This window comes from Peromyscus leucopus, chromosome 13 (assembly GCF_004664715.2).
Source record: "Peromyscus leucopus breed LL Stock chromosome 13, UCI_PerLeu_2.1, whole genome shotgun sequence".
Taxonomy (NCBI): Eukaryota; Metazoa; Chordata; class Mammalia; order Rodentia; family Cricetidae; genus Peromyscus; species Peromyscus leucopus.
In genome coordinates this window covers 38,421,721-38,438,415 of record NC_051074.1, presented here as the reverse complement: position 1 = coordinate 38,438,415, position 16,695 = coordinate 38,421,721, and the positions used below count along the sequence as shown (strand labels likewise).

Here is a 16,695-nt window from a genome sequence, read left to right as displayed (position 1 = left end):
ATCTAATAGTGAATTGTAAGTAGACAGGTCACCTCCACTCTTCTCTCGGTGGTCGAAAAAGAGGCACAAATTTAAAAGTGAATCATTGAAGTGTAAGTGAACAGTGTGGTGCAGTGGCACACAACTGTGATCCCAGCGATGGGGAGGTGGAGCCAGGAGGATCATGAGTTCAAGGCCAGTGTGATTACACAGTGAACTTGGTCTCAAAAAAAGAGAGAGCCAACCCAAAAAACAGATGCCAGTGGAACAGCAGAAAAATGTTCAAAGGTTATGCTAGGAACAGAGAAGGGCCTTCAAGATGGCGCAGTGGGTGAACACAGTTGACGTGCAGACCTGATGGCCTGAGGTCAGCCTGGAACCGTGGTGGAAGAGAAAACTGGACTTGCAAAAGTTGTCTTCTGACTTCCACACTTGGCACAGCACTCACACACATGATGATAATCATAAATTTTAAAAAGTATTTTTAAAAGGAAAGGGGGGGGGCAGTGGCACACGACTTTAATCCCAGCAACTCAGGAAGCAGAGGCAGGCGGATCTCTGAGTTGGAGGCCAGTCTGGTCTACAGAGCGAGATCCAGGACAGGAACCAAAACTACACAGAGAAACCCTGTCTTGAAAAACAAAAAAAGAGCAAAGGAATTAAAAGTACTATAAACATGACTCTGAGTATTTGATAGATTTCAGAATATTCACTTGGTAAAACTAGAGTTAACCCACATTGAAGGGGCTTTGGTTTCCTCCCTTTCTTCAAGTACCAATGGTTTAGGATTGTAGCTCAGGGAGCATGCCAATATTTTTTTTTTTTTTTTTCTTTTACCCCAGACTCTTAGAAGTGGTATGTGGAGCACCTGAAGGTCAAAACTCCATGTGCCACTAACTCCTCTGTGACCTTGAAACCTTCCCTGAAGTTCCTCTTCTGGAAAAGCTCACTTTGCTGTGTGATCACCACTGAGGAACTGTACCAGACATTTCTTGCTTTTCTCTTTCTATAAACAAGTGTGATCATGAATTCACACTTTGGGGTTCACACTGTTTACCAGAATCTGTAGATGAGATTTCTAAAGTGATCAAGTACAGAAATTATTCAGTGAACTATTTCCATGACTTTACTTAAGACATTTCTTTTCTTTTTCTTTTTCTTTTTTTCTTTTTTTTTTTGACTTAAGACATTTCTAAAGAATATTTGAGGGGCTGCCCCAGAGAGTATAGCTCCACGGGGAAGTGTTTACTGAGCATGGACAAACTCTAGGTTTGGCCTCTGGCATCACCAAGAAAGGAGTGGGTTGGGAGTGAAGAGCCTTATTAACCTTTGATGTTTTTTGTTTTTTAGGGTTTTCAGGTGGAACATAAACATGGTTTATTGTTAGTTTTTGTTTATTTTAATGCTATCTAGAAATTTCATTAAATATAAAGTGAAAAAGAGCATTTATATACCTTTGGACAGTCACTGAATGTATACAGGGTTGTTTTGACTCTGAATACAGCAGTAAGCCTGACAGGTTCTGCCATTACGGAGCTGGACCCTGGTGCCTAAGTACTAAAACTCTATTTTTCTATTCTTTTTAAAAATTAGGTTGTCTTGTGTGTATTTATGAGTATTTTGTCTGCATATATATCTTGTGTACCACATGCTAGGAGAGAGCATTAAGATCCCCTAGAACTGGAGGTACAGAAGGTTGTGAGCTGCCATGTGGGTGCCGGGAATTGAACTGGGGTCCTCTGGAAGAACCACCAGTGCTCTTAACCACTGAGCCGTCTCTCCAATGGCATGTGTAGCTCTTAGCCAACAAGACAAAAGTTTGTTTTGCCTTTGTAATTTGATAACAGGGTAGCTGATACTTTGTGATGCTGTAGACTATTAAAGGGTTATTTGTGGTAAGCGTTAGAACTTGACTGGATGCCTATAGACAGAACCTGTTATCTTCCTGGACACATACCTGGAATCCCCAATCTTGGGAGGTGGAGATAGGAAGACAATCCTCAACTACATAATAAATTAGAAACCAGCCTGGCCTGCATGATCCCTTATCTCCATAAAAAGGGAAGCCGTTCCTTTCCACACTGCGGGGATTTTAAGTGTATTTTTTACCGTCTGCAGCAGTGGTGTCTCTCTCTAAGTTTTTAGTGAAGGTTAGTAAATGAGTCTGGTCTAGGATTTTGTGTTTGGGGGGTTTACTTCTGTTTTATTTTTAGAGGTTTGAGATTTTTTACTTTTGGTTTTCAAACAGTCTCCTGTGTAGCCCAGGCTGATCTCAAACTGGAGATCCTTCTGCTCTAGCCTCCTGAGTGTTGAGATTACAAGCATGGACAACCTGACCCAGCCCCAGGTCTATGTCCAACTGTTGAACATATAAAGTCTGCTAAGCCCTGAGAAGCTTCTCAGATTGCTCATGATTTTACTACATACTTTGTTTCTGTCTCCAGATATATTCCTTTCCACTACTTAATGTGTTCCTTACACACTTAAGTGAGCTTGGTTCCTTCCTAAGTAGGATGTCAGTTGAGGGAGAGTTCACCAGGTAGAGAAAAATGAGGGGGAGTGTAAAGGGGCTTTTGTTTATGCTCTACTTCCAAAAGCTGGAATATAGTCAGCAGAGTAAGGTGTCGGGTAAGGAAATCCAGTTCGCTAGGACACCGTTGTGTGGACACACTGATATTACTAGCCGACTGAGAGTCTGTTATCCGTTGTCCTTTGCAGTAAAACCAGCTACCAGCTAAGTCATTTTAAAGCATAAAAGATTAACACACTGACAGAAGTCAGTGCCCAGAAATTTGTTTTTTTTTTTTTTAAGATTTATTTATTTATTATGTATACAGAAGAGGGCACCAGATCTCATTACAGATGGTTGTGAGCCACCATGTGGTTGCTGGGAATTGAACTCAGGAACCTCTGGAAGAGCAGTCGGTGCTCTTAACCTCTGAGCCATTTCTCCAGCCCCGGTTTTTATCTCTTCATTCACCTAGGTTAGATTTTCAGCCTTTGCTTAGTTGATAATTGATGTAATCTCTTGTCATACCTGCATCTTTCTACTCTCAAAGAGGAAAAACTTGAGTGCAGTGTAGATTCTGAAAAGAGTAAAAATGGGAGGGGTGTGGTCAGGTTCGAGAGACAACCCCTGAACTAACCTTGGGATTGTAATCCAGTGAATTCACTTCCCCTCTAGTTCGCCACCCACCAAATGAAAATTAAGCATATAAATTAAGATCACAAGTACTGTATGTTTTAAAAATAATGAAATTACCATGGGCTTTGGATTAACTCTTTTTTTTTTTTTTTTTCTTCCTCTCCAGTTATTAAAGAGAGTATACGGGAGTTTCTTGGTAAACCCAGAATCAGGTATGTAGAATGCTAGCAGCTGTGGAATTACGGCAAAGCACCATGTCCTGTTTGTATCAGGCCTTTTTAAGCTACATTTTCATTCTATAAACTGCGTCTGCGGGAGCCAGTTCTTGAGTCGGCTCCCTCTGTAGCCGTTAGTCAGGGAGATGCAGAATGGCTTAAGAATTGGCAGGCACGTTATTATCAGCACCCCAAATGATTCTTCGAATCTTTTAGCAGAGGAGCCTCCTTTGTCTGAGCAAGTGCCCTTTGAGCAAAGTCCTAAAATGTTCTTGGGGGACTGGGGAGATACCTCAGTTTATAAAGCAGTTGTCTCAAAAGTATGAGGGCCTAAGTTTGAACACCAGTACCTAATTAAAAAATAATGTACAGTTGCAATCCCCAGTCCTGGGAAGATTACAGGTGATCAGTCTAGTCTAATTGGTGAGTCCTAGATCTCAATGAGAGATCCCTTTTCAAAATACAGGATGGTTAAGAGCACTGGTTGCTCTTCCAGGGGACCCAGGTTCAATTCTCAACACCAACATGGCAATTCACTAGCATTTATAACTTTGTAAATTAAAATAAAAACCAGTGATTAGCCGGTCGGTGGTGGCGCACCTTTAATCCCAGCACTTGGAAGACAGGCAGGCAGATAGATCTCTGTGAGTTCAAGGCCAGCCTGGTCTACAGAGCGAGATGCAGGACAGGCATCAAAACTACACAGAGAAACCCTGTCTTGAAAAACCAAAAAAAGTTACAACCTGTGGTAACACTAGTGTAAATAACTATGTAAAAGTAGCATCTTATGTTTATCAGCTTATTTAGGCAGTTTTGGAAAGTGTATCCAGCCACATAAGATTGATTGTTTTTGTTTTTAATTTTTGGGAAGTATTATTGTGTGTGTACATGGGTAGTGTGCACCATACCATGCTTATGGAAGCCAGAGGACAGCGTATTGTCAGTGCTTTCCTTTCACCTGTACAGAGGTTCTGGGATGAACTGAAGCCATCACAGGGTTTAGAGCAAATGCTTTCCCTTCAGCTGTCTCCCTGGTCCTTGACTGTCACTTTGCATCCTTGGTATGTTCTGCTCCTGTCTGAAGTCTCACTTGAGGTCAGACATCAGCTATTCTTCACTTTTTGTGTGGACTCTGAGAAACAGCAAACATCACCTCTTTGTTGTTGTTTTTCAGATTTCCCAAAATTGAATAGTGATTGTTACTTTTTTTAATATTAACATGGCAAAAATGAAGATTTCAATAGCCTGTGCTCTCAGAGATAAATAGGGAAAATAGGGCCTAAGGAATAACTTTATAATAATAAATACTATAGAGACTATAGATATTTGGGAATGGGAGATCCGTATGGTTCTGGTAACATATTCTCATTAGTTACTGTTTTTAAATGATTCCCAGTGATTTAAAGGTATTCTTGAGAAAAGATGTATTGGAGACTGTTAATGACTTGAGTAGCCCTTTTCCTGGCATTCATAGGAGGAGGCAGGGTTGCTTAGTGGTGAGTAGACATGATTCTCAGTCCCTGTTCTGCCCTGCTTATTGATGACCTTGTCCATAAATTCTGTGGCTGTTTTAGAGATAGTTTTGTTATGTAGCCCAGGCTGTCCTGGAAGTCAAGACACCTCCCTCAGTCTCCTGAGTGCTGGCATTGTAGGCCTGTGCCACCATGCCTAACTTAAATCCTGTACTTGTTGAGTCTCTTCCACCACCACCCAGACCCCCGGCAGATGAGGGCATTGTAGAGACTGGACAGTTTTCCAAGGTCACACAGTGAGGCCAGAATTTCGACCCAGTTCTGATGGAGAGCAGTGTATCTGTGTGTCCTGCTGCTGTCAACAAGGTGCTGCTTCTCTGAACAGCCTTCCCATTCTAAACAAGGATAATGTTGTGACCTGTTATCTGTCCTGACGTCTTCAAGGAAGTAGAATTCTGAAAACACTGGAAATACATAGTCATTCGGATAGACACTGTTGGGGAAGTGTGTGTGTGTGTGTGTGTGTGTGTGTGTGTGTGTGTGTGTGTGTGTGAAGCAGATTTTTACCTTGCCCCCTCTCCCAAAGGGTTTGCAGTGGTGTAAGGGGATCAGATTTTATTCCCGGAAAGCTTCCACCTGTTGACCATGTAGGTGTGTATTAATCATTGGAGAAAATATGTGACTTATACAGCTTGGGTCATATAGTCCCCCTTCACAACTGTCTCTAGGACCCTAAAGTTCCAGATTATTACTTCTTCCCCTCACATATTTATAACTGTTCATCTTTGATACTCCTTGGGATTTATTAACTAGCTATAAATATTTACATAATGTGGTATGGAATAGATAGAGATGGGAAAGTGCCTCTACATTGTTTGCTTGGAAGATACAGGTTTGATTTGACTTTTGTTGGTTGGTTTTTTCATATAACTTATGGGTGGTTTTTCCTCCCACCAGGATACAATGTTTCTTTGCTATATGACCTTGAAAATCTGCCTGCATCCAAGGATTCTATTGTGCATCAGGCTGGCATGTTGAAGCGAAATTGCTTTGCCTCTGTCTTTGAGAAATACTTTCAGTTCCAAGAAGAGGGCAAAGAGGGAGAGAACAGAGCCGTTATCCATTACCGGGACGATGAGACCATGTAAGTGTGGACTTCAGCTCTGGCCTGAGAGTGGCCTCCATATGACACTGACTGAGATACAGTGTCAGCCAGATGAAGAGAAATCCTGAACTGTCCTTTAAGGCACTGCTTCTAGGAGTTTTTTGTGTTTTTATGTTTTAGGCTTACTTATTATTTTATGTGTGTTGGTATTTTATGGTTGTGAGCTGCTTTGTAGGATGGGAATTGAACCCATGTCCTCTGGGAGAGCAGCCAGTGCCCTTAAACAGTGAGCCATCTATGCCGAGGCAGTACTTTTTTGAGTTCTTTCAAAGGAGTTTCCATGGGCTCAGGAGATACTCAGCCTTCACAGTACTTACTACTTTTCAGAGGATTTGGGTTCAGTTCTCAGTCCACATGACAACTCATAATCATCTGTGACTTTAATCCAGGCCTTCTGACTGCTTCTTTGGGTACCAGGCACACATGCACAGGTATACATACAGACAAAACACCTGTACATATTAAATAAATACATGAAAAATTTTTAAGATGGCCAAATAATCAGGCACCAGAGGCGAGCATTGATGCTGTTGTTGCAACTCTTAAGTTATCTGTGTACTATGTATGGATCTTATCATATATAAATAATCTTTTTATAAATGATACTCCTAACTTAAAATACCATGTTGTACCTTATATCCAAGATAAACAATCTAATTTTGTTAATTCCACTTCCTTCTTGGGAATGTATTTACTGCCCTGACTTTTTTGACTGCAAGTACTAGTCTCTGGCACACCTTTGTTTTACTGAGTTGGAGACTTTGGACTTTACCCTTCTACTTTACTTGCAGATAAAGTTAGTGACAGAATCTTCTGATGCTATACTTAACTTACATTCCTGAGTTTGTTTCCCTCAGGTATGTTGAATCCAAAAAAGACAGAGTCACAGTAGTCTTCAGCACGGTGTTTAAGGATGACGACGATGTGGTCATCGGAAAGGTCTTCATGCAGGTATGGAGCAAAAATCTTCAGGGGACATTGTGCTGTAGATAGTTAAATCTTTACACACTGTGTACATAGCCACCATATGGGGTAGGGTTGTATGTAGCTCAGTGGTAGAGCATTTGCCTAATATGTGCAAGGTCCCTAGTTCAATTCCCCAGTACCTGGGAAGATGGTAACAGAACATACATGTATGCCATAGCATAAGAAAGACAAAGTTCTGTTAACATTGGAACTTGAAGACGTAATGAACAACCCTGTCGGGATTTGCTTCTTTGTTGCCACGATAAAACACTTTGGCCAAAAGCATCTTGGAGAAGAAAGGGTTTGTTTCACCTTAGACTTCAGATCACAGTTCATCACTGAAGGAAGCCAGGAGCTCAAGAACCTGAAAGCAGGAACTAAAGCCGAAACCCTGGAGGGGTGCTCCTTACTGGCTTGTTCCCCATGGCTTGCTGAGCCTGCTTCTTTATACAACCCAGGACCACCTGCCCAGGGGTTGTAGATGTAACCAACAGTCTTATTAAACAAGAAACACAGAAACAATGTAAAAGAGAAAGCCCAGAGGTCAGAGCTCAGAGCTAAAATCTCACCCTTCCGCCTGCGGTGTCCCAGCTTCCCGAAAAAGAGAGCTATATCCTGTCTGTTTGTCTTTGTAAGTATTTTCTTCTGCCTTCTCATTGGTTGTAAACCCAAACACGTGACTGCCTCGTCACTGTCTGTATGTACAGCCCCCCAGGTCTTAAAGGCATATGTCTCCAATGCTGGCTGTATCCCTGAACACACAGAGATCTATGGGATTAAAAGCGTGTGCCACCACCGCCACACTCTTGCTATGGCTCTAATAGCTCTGATCCCCGGGCAACTTTATTTATTAACATACAATCAAAATCACATTTCAGTACAATTAGATTACCACCACAAGGGGTGGCACCATGCACCGTGAGCTGGGTCCTCACATCAATCATTAATCAGAGAAATGCCCCAGACATGCCTCTACGACAGTCTAATGGAGGCAATTCCCCAGTTGAGGTTCCCTCTTCTCAGATATGTCTAGGTTTGTATCAAGTGGACAGAAACTAACCAGCATGGCCCCCTACCAAATTTCCGTGAATGTTCTATTTCTTCTGGATGGTTCTAGCCTTTTGTAGACAAGGCAAAAGGGAGAATTAATTTTGACTGAATATTAACTATCCTTCCTTCCTGTGACAGAGTTCTAAAGTGCGGTCTCATCTCCTTATCTCTTGTGCTTACTCAGTTTTATAGCAAGGCCTGCTCTTGGCTTGGTTTAGGCCCTGTGTCTTTTCAGAATGGTGAATAATGAAATCCAAAGTAAGAGCGAACCTATAATAGGTGGAATTGTGGCCTGACGACAGGAGAGCCTTGCCACAGTTGGAATGAGTCACCATAGATTGCCTTCTGCTAGGAAGAATAATGGGATTTAGAAGAACATTTTGTCTTTGGGACTCTGGTGCAGTGGGACTCGGCGTATTGTAGACCCACTGTGGCTGTGTCGGTTTGTCTGCCGGCCAGTCGCTGGCTCTCGGACATGACAGCTTATTGATCAGGAGGTATTCAGGCTGCTGCCTTCTGAGGTGGGTCAACATTCAAAATGTAATACAAAGTCTTAATACATTTTTCAGTTCCTTGGCAGAATGATGAGTGTTGTTTTGTTTGTTTAAATTCTGAAGCAGCCAGGCTTGTGGCCCAGCCTCTAATCCAACCCCTTAGAAGTGTAAGGCAGGAGGATTGCTGCAAGATGGCCTAGGCTGCTACAGAGTAAGACCTTGCCTCAATTTTTTTTTTCTTTCAAAAAAAAAAAATTTTAAAGCAAAATCTTTTTTTTAATAGACTTGAAAGAGAGCTGTGCTTATCAAAGCGAGGCTTTGTGTACAAGCCTTCTACCTAGCCAGGAAAAGTTTCAGAATGCTGTCCTTGTTGATGGCTTCATGTTGGGACTGACTGACTAATCAGAGGTCCTAGTTTGGGAGTCCCTTTGCCAAAGAGTGAAATGGTGATAATTTGGCATTTGATAGTACTGGGCTTCATGAGGAAAACAGGGTATGTATGTATGTATACACGACTCTTAAAAGTAAGCCCCAGACAGACAGCCCATAATATTTTTCTGCAGAATTAATGGGAATTAAATGCAGTAGTTAAGAAATTGGACTAAATCTAGGCTAGCAAACTAATTTTAAAAGCTATGAAGTATAAATTTAGATTTGGCTGATTAGGGGATTTTGTGTGTTTAATTTTTTTTTTTTTTAAGTCTTGTACTTTGTTCCAGGAATATCCCAACTTATTTTTGTACTTTAGACAAATCTTACCTCCTAGAGTTTACTGTAGGTTTGCTCTGTAGGATTTTTTTTGAGGCTCTTTTTTTGTGGAGGGGATATGAATTTAGACAATTCCTTCAAAGTACATGTGGTAAGACACTTATCTAAATGGAAAGACAAACCTATTGTAGTGGTTTTGGTTTTTATTTGTTTGTTGTTCTGCCAATGTTTCTCATTGATGAGTATCCGTGATGTGCAGCCCAAATGTTGTGTAGGACTCTCAAAGCCATCTTCTCTGACACCTTCTCCAGATCAGAGGCTAGGATGGTTTACTCTGAATAACCATAGAGACCAAAATAAATCACCTGAAATTTTTCCTGTATCCAGGAAAAGTTAGTTTTGTTTGGTTTTTCTTTTTTCCTTTTTCGTTTAGTTCCTATTTTGCCTGTTTTTAAAACATGCAGCCCAGCTAGCCCAGAACTCAGTGTTTACTGGCTGTCTTCACACTTGGAGCAGTTCCTTTTCCCTATGTGCTAGAATACAGGGCCGGCTACCACAGCTAGCACATGTTTATGTTAAGGTACACACCATGGGGCTGGAGAGATGGCTCAGTGGTTAAGAGCACTGACTGCTCTTCCAAAGGATCCAGGTTCAATTACAGCATCCACGTGGCATCTCACAACTGTCTGTAACTCCAGTTCCAGGGGATCTGACACCCATGGCAAAACACCAGTGCACATTAAATAAAACTAAACAAAACTACAATAAAAAGAATGTTCTAGCACAATACACACAGAATGACAGTGGGGGGGATATACCATGTTGTAGTGGGTCCAGTAAGAAAAACCTGGACCACTTCACTTTAGGAATTGGCATGTCATGCTTAGACGTGGGCCACGCTGATCTTCCCTGTAGAGTCCAGTGTTAGTGTGTACACACTCAGGTAGCACTTCTGGTTTTTACTGCCTCGCTCTGCAGCCTAGGCTGACAGCTACTTGTGATCCTCCTGTCTTACTCTCCCGAGTTCTGGATGCCCAGGTTGACTTACACCCTGATTTAAGGTGCTACCTTTATCGTGTGCAGTTTATCCCTAGGATAAATTGTGCTTTGTTGGAAGAAAAAAAACAGTGCCATGGGCTTCGCAGGTCAGGTCACTTGCCACCAAGCCCAATGGCCTGATTTGAGTTGCACATCAAGGTCCTACCTCGTGGAAGGAAAGAAGTAACTTCTTTTTTTTTTTTTTTTTTCTTGGTTTTTCGAGACAGGGTTTCTCTGTGTAGCTTTGCGCCTTTCCTGGAACTCGCTTTGGAGACCAGTGCTGGCCTCGAACTCACAGAGATCCGCCTGGCTCTGCCTCCCGAGTGCTGGGATTAAAGGCGTGCGCCACCACCGCCCGGCAAGAAGTAACTTCTTAAAGATGTCCTCTGACCTCCACACACGTGCACTGGTACAGATGGTCACATGCACACAGAGTAAATAAAATTCATAAATGCTTTTTTTATTTTTACTAATTTATTTTTGGTTTTTGAGACAGGGTTTCTTTGTGTAGTTTTGGTGCCTGTCCTGGATCTTGCTCTGTAGACCAGGCTGGCCTCAAACTCAAAGAGATCCGCCTGCCTCTGCCTCCTGAGTGCTGGGATTAAAGGTGTGCACCACCAATACCCGCCCGGTTTGGTATTTTGATGCAGACTCTTCTGTAGGCTGGGGCTAGCTGTGAACTGCCAGGAAACAACCCTGAACTCTTGATCCTTTTGCTTCCATCTTCCAAGTTCTGAGATTATGAGCATGTGCCATAATGGCTTACTAGAGTTTTGTTAGGGTTTGTTTTTGTGAGGGCAGAAGGGGTTAGGAGAAGGTCTTTCCATGTAAACCATGCTAGACTTCACTTAATTCTCCTTCCTTTTTACTCTCTTAAGATAACTCAGCTTCTTTCCATCTGTCTCCTTTAGCCCCCAGGGTGGGGTTAAATTTGCTTTAGAATTTTGATTGATGAATTCTAAATAATAACAGGTAAAGATCTCGTAGTTAAACAGTACAGTCAAAGGCCCAGCACCCAGTAAAAGCATGGCATTCATGAAACTGGAAGTAAAAGATCAGGTGTGGGTGTGCCGAGGTCGTAGAGGCCAACGATCAGGAGTTAAACTCATCAGCTGGGGAGAGCTCAGTCAAAGTCCTTCTCGTCTATGTAGTGAGTTTAAAAGCAGCCTGGCCACATGCAGCCCCGTCTCATGTGGAGGGAAGGGGGCCACGGGGCAGGGGAGAAGGCAAGGAAGAAACTGCAAAGCCCTGGGAACCAAGGGAGCCAGGGGAAATTGTTCAGTTTATAAAGAGTTTTCCCTGTGTGTATAGAATTTAAAACTCCAGGGGGGCTGCAGAGATGGCTCAGAGGTTAAGAGCACTGGCTGCTCTTCCAGAGGTCCTGAGTTCAATTCCCAGCAACCACATGGTGGTTCACAACCATCTGTATGAGATCTGGCGCCCTCTTCTGGCCTGCAGGCGTACATGCAGAGCACTCATACATAAAATACAAATAAAAAAAATTTTAAACTCCAGCTAAAGCCTGCTACTAGTCACCATGAAACTTTAAAGATTTCTTTTAAAAAAAATTTTTTTTTCCACATTATACACAAGGGAGTAGTAAGCAGCAGTGCTTATCTGAAGTCTTGTGTTGTTTTCTGGAGCAGTCTTCCCACTCTGCCCTGACTGGCCTTGAACTCAAGTTGATCCTCTTGCCATGTTAGGCCAATGAAGCGAAAGGGAAAAGGCCTTGTACTGCGGCGCTTTGTATCACAGGCTGAAGATGGGGTCTGTTCGGTGCTCTGTAGTCTCCTTGTTGAATCTGGAGGGCAGTGGAAGCAGCTGGCACTTGTAGGTGGGGTGGGGTTTTGTTGTTGTTGTTTTGGTTTGGTTTGGTTTTTCAAGACAGGGTTTTTCTGTAACAGCTCTGCCTGAACTCATTTTGTAGACCAGGCTGGCCTCAAACTCACAGAAATCTGCCTGCCTCTGCCTCCTGATTGCTGGAATTAAAGGCGAGTGCCTCCACAGCCAGACATGTAGCAGAGGTTTGACAGTTCATTTTTAGTTATCTGCTGGTCCAAAGGACTGTGAAGGTCTGAGCACATAGTGTGAATAGAGTGCCGCTCAACTCAAATGAATTTTCTCTTGCTATATCTCCACAGGAGTTCAAAGAAGGACGAAGAGCCAGCCACACAGCCCCCCAGGTCCTTTTTAGCCACAGGGAACCTCCTCTAGAGCTGAAAGACACAGATGCTGCCGTGGGTGACAACATTGGCTACATCACCTTCGGTGAGGCTGGAGAGGTAGTTCAGTGGTAGAGTGCTTGCCTAGACACACACGGCCCTGAGTCCAGTCCTCAGCCCTGCAGAGAACAACCCAAGCCTTCCATCGGCAAATGGAGCTGCCCGCCTTCACACCGCAGCATGCCCAAATCCGGACAGCCTTAGCTAACTCTTAGTGCAGAAGCAGGCATACCGGCGGCGTGTTTGTGTTCCTCTTCTGTGCTGTGACAGGAGTGTCACAGGGCGCTGATCACAAAGCAGGCGGGTGCTGTTTTGCTGCAGTAATCATTTCCTGGCTCTTTGTGTTTTTCTTAAGTGGTAGGGGAAACGGTAAGCTCTGGTGTCAGGAGTTAGAGACAGGCCGTGTCAGCATTGCCTGGCAGCTGAGTAGAGTTCTCTGTCCAGGGCAGTGTTGGGGTTTTTGCTTCTAACACCTGAGCTCAGCCGTGATTCGCTGAGTCTTCTTTTCCACCCAAGATACCAGGCTTACTCATGTCAGCCCTGTGAGCTGGCCGATCAGGACAGCTGCAGCCCACTTCCTGCTGCAAGCTGCAGGACTGTCTCCTTAGGTTCACCTTTAACTACAGGTGCAGCTGGGGGTTGCTGGTGACGACATTTTTCTTCCATAGGTTTCTTGCAGTTGAGGTGTGTCTTACAGTTGATAGCATGTCAGTTTCATTGACAGCATTTCTTTATGGTTCATAAATCGTGGTAAACTTAGAATAGAATGCACTTCCTAGCCTGATGTTCACTTTTTTTCCCTTCAAGCCAGGCTAAACTGGGAACCAGAGTTTTTACTGACAGTCTCTGCTTCAGCGCCAAGGACACAGGAAGCTAGAGTTCAGTGTGGAATCCGGGCACTCCTAGTTTTTGTGCCCTGAGCTTCAATATTTACACTCATTGGCACTCGGATTGTGTTGTCTGATGGTAGCACACATGCCACCACTAATGCCTTGTCTGTTTCCGTGCCTTAGTGCTCTTCCCTCGCCACACCAATGCCACTGCTCGAGACAACACCATCAACCTGATCCACACCTTCCGGGACTACCTGCACTACCACATTAAGTGCTCTAAGGTGAGGGGCGCCAGCGCCTCTACCAGGTCGTTGATTGACTCAGTAGACACTTCCACGTGGGGCTGGAGGGGAGTGGAGAGAGGGGGCGGGGGGCACTCAGCAACTGAGAGTGCCACTGTGCTTTCAGAGTACCCAGGTTCAGTTTCCATGCCCATGTCAGCTCACAGCCATATGTATCGGGCCTGATGCACTCTTCTGGCCTCCATGGACACATGCGCACACATAATGTACATAGACTCATGCGGGCACAGGCACATGTATACTAAATTTAAAAAATCTGTAAAAAGTTCCAGAGGCCTTAAGAAATCATCTCTTGGTGTAGCCAGTGGTAGAGCAGTGGCCTAGCATGTTCCACACACCAGTTTGTCCCCCACAGTAAGAGATGACGCTCTCCCTTCCCCTCGTCCTGCCTGTAGTAGAGGGAGTCTGTATCTGGTATTGCTGCTTACCCGTCCCACCTCCCCTCCGTACCCCGCAGTGTGTCCCAGTGAAAGCAGAGCTGTTTCTCCGGGACGTGAGCCTGTTTCAACTCCACCTGTGTTTACCCTTAGGCCTATATTCATACACGAATGCGAGCAAAAACATCTGACTTCCTCAAGGTGCTCAACCGCGCACGCCCAGATGCCGAGAAAAAAGAAATGAAAACAATCACGTAAGTAGGAGGAACCACCTTCCCACCTCAGCCCTGGAGAAGTAGCAGGTCCTGGGGCCTGCACCCAGGTGACTGAAGAGGCCAGCAGAGCCTAGCCTAGAGCTACCAGAGTGAGAGTGAATGAAAAGGCCTTAGCTGCTGATGGGATGCACGGTCTTCGTGAGCTACAGAATGACAGTTAGGGGAAGGAAATAAATGGCCCTTTTTTAAACCAAGAATCTGTGCTCTATGGGCTTGAATTATAAAAGGTGAGTCTCTTCCTTCGTTTTCCTGGAGAGGTGGAGTCAATCACTTCAGGACATTTAGTTATCTGAAAAAGCCTGGAGCCAGCACCTACCTGTTCGTTCCGTCTGCTGTCCTGCTCTCAGCAGGGCAGAGGCCGCCGTGGTCAGGGAGAACGACGGCAGGCCGAGCAGTAAGCAGCGTGGCTCCTGCTCAAAAGGCCAGCACGAGGTGAGACCGAGAGAGTGAGCGCTAGTGTGGGTGGCAGGCAGAACACCTTCAGCTCCTCCTGCCGTGTGCAGCTGTACCAACCTCGACTCCATTGACATTTGAAGGCTCGTTTTCAGTAACAGCACCAGCAGGCATCTGTACTCAGTGGGAAGTCTCTTCTGACTTTCTGTGCTGCCACCTAGAGCCTGAAGGCTGGTATTCCATCTGACCTGGACGGAGATGGAATCAGGTGTCATGTTGTGGTGTGGCAGCTGCGTGGCATAGCTAAAAATGCAAAGCTGTGGACAAGGTGGGCAAGTAAGGTTATGCCCAGGGAGGCACTTTTTCTTTAAGACCCTGTCTCCAGGTGCCTGCAACTTCTCCTTTCCTCCTTGTCTTTACAAAAGTGCTTTCCCCTAGCCGCCATTACAGGTGTGACCTGGGATAGAAAGGGAAACTTGCCCTGGATGATGATTCAGAACCATACAGAACCAGCCTGTGGCATGAACCTCTGGTCCCTACTGAGGCTGCTGGTTACTGAATTAGGAAAATAAGTTGAGCCCAGGAGTTTGAAGCTGGTCTGGGTAACAGTAGCAAGATCTTGTCTCCAAAAACAAGCAGGTAGCCTAGGAGGTGGCTCAGGTGATGCAAGCACAAGGACTTGAGTGTGGACCCTGTCACCCACGTGTAAATTAGGCATGGTGCCCCGTTCCTCTAACCTGGACAGACAGGACAGACAGGTGCATTGTGGGAGCTCACTGGCCCACCTGTCTAACCAGTCACCGAGTTCCTGGCTCAGTGAGAAACCCTGTTTCCAAAAATAAGATGAAGAGCCAGGCATGGTGACACACCTTTAATCCCAGGACTCACGTGCAAGGCAGAGGTGTGGTCTCAGTGATTTCAAGGCCTGCCTGGTTTACATAGTGGGTTCCACGCCATCCAGGTACGGAGTGGGACCTTGTCTCAAAAAACAAGAAACAGAAAACCAATTGACCAATTGAGGAAAACACCCAATGTCAACGTCTGGCCTTTACACACACACACACACACACACACACACACACACACACACACACACAGCAAACAAAAACAAAACGAGGGGCTGGAGAGGTGGCTCAGTGGTTAAGAGCACCGACTGCTCTTCCAAAGCACCCGGGTTCAATTCCCAGCATCCACATGACAGCTTACAACTGTCTCTGGCTCCAAGATCTGACACCCTCACACAGACATTCATGTAGGCGAGACCAATGTACATTTAGAGAGAGAGAGAGGTTAAAAAGTGGCATGTTAAAATGGCCTTGGGACTGACTGCTTGCATCACCTACCTTCACCCTGATAACTGTCCCGTCTTTGATCTGTTCTGTGGCCAGCTCGTGTTCCTGATGCCTACTGCCAAATTGGACAGAAAGAGGCAGGAATTAATCTCGGCCTGATGGGGGACCCGAGAAAAGATGAGTCCTTTATAAAATAAATTTAGTTGTTCAAACCCTCCATCCTGCTAAGTGGACAGATTTAAAATGATGTGGGCCTGCCCTAGGTGTGCTCCTGAACCAGAAGTTGTCTCTGGGGTCGGCACTCCACAGTACTCTGCTTGTCTTGTGGGGAAAGGCCATCAGATGGTTTGATTTAGGATGGGCAGGGAACATGGAGAGCTCTGTTTTTATTCTTCTGCCGTATAGTTCTCAGTTCTCAATTCCAGGTCAGATATTCTTGGGGTAGGTACCATTTGTAAGTCTTTGGGGTTCTAGTAACGGTTCCTCTGGGGATTTACTTTGTAGAAGAAGACACCACAGCTCAGAAACCCAGAACCAGCAAAGTGTTCTATGAGCCAGATGTACTTACAATGTGACAACAGAAATGTCCTTAACCTTTAACTTTTGAAGTTTGTTTTTTGTTTTTGTTTGTTTGTTTTGTTTTTGAGACAGAGTCTCACTATATATCCCTGGCTAGCTTGGAACTTACAGAAATCCACTAGCCTCTGCCTCCTGGGTACTGGGATTAAAAGCATATACTACCACACCTGGCTGTTGTTTTTAAGTTCTT

General features: G+C 44.5%; 1 protein-coding gene across 1 annotated transcript in view; it reads left to right on the top strand.

The window, feature by feature from the left end:
* The window catches only part of Arpc2 (actin related protein 2/3 complex subunit 2), a 31,887-nt gene that overhangs the window by 14,265 nt on the left and 927 nt on the right, over positions 1–16,695 (top strand). The window contains exons 5-10 of the mRNA XM_028893040.2: positions 3,291–3,336; positions 5,769–5,955; positions 6,834–6,927; positions 12,374–12,500; positions 13,468–13,568; positions 14,120–14,220. Of these exons, the coding sequence (XP_028748873.1) occupies positions 3,291–3,336; positions 5,769–5,955; positions 6,834–6,927; positions 12,374–12,500; positions 13,468–13,568; positions 14,120–14,220 (656 nt within the window). The remainder of the gene's footprint in view (positions 1–3,290; positions 3,337–5,768; positions 5,956–6,833; positions 6,928–12,373; positions 12,501–13,467; positions 13,569–14,119; positions 14,221–16,695) is intronic.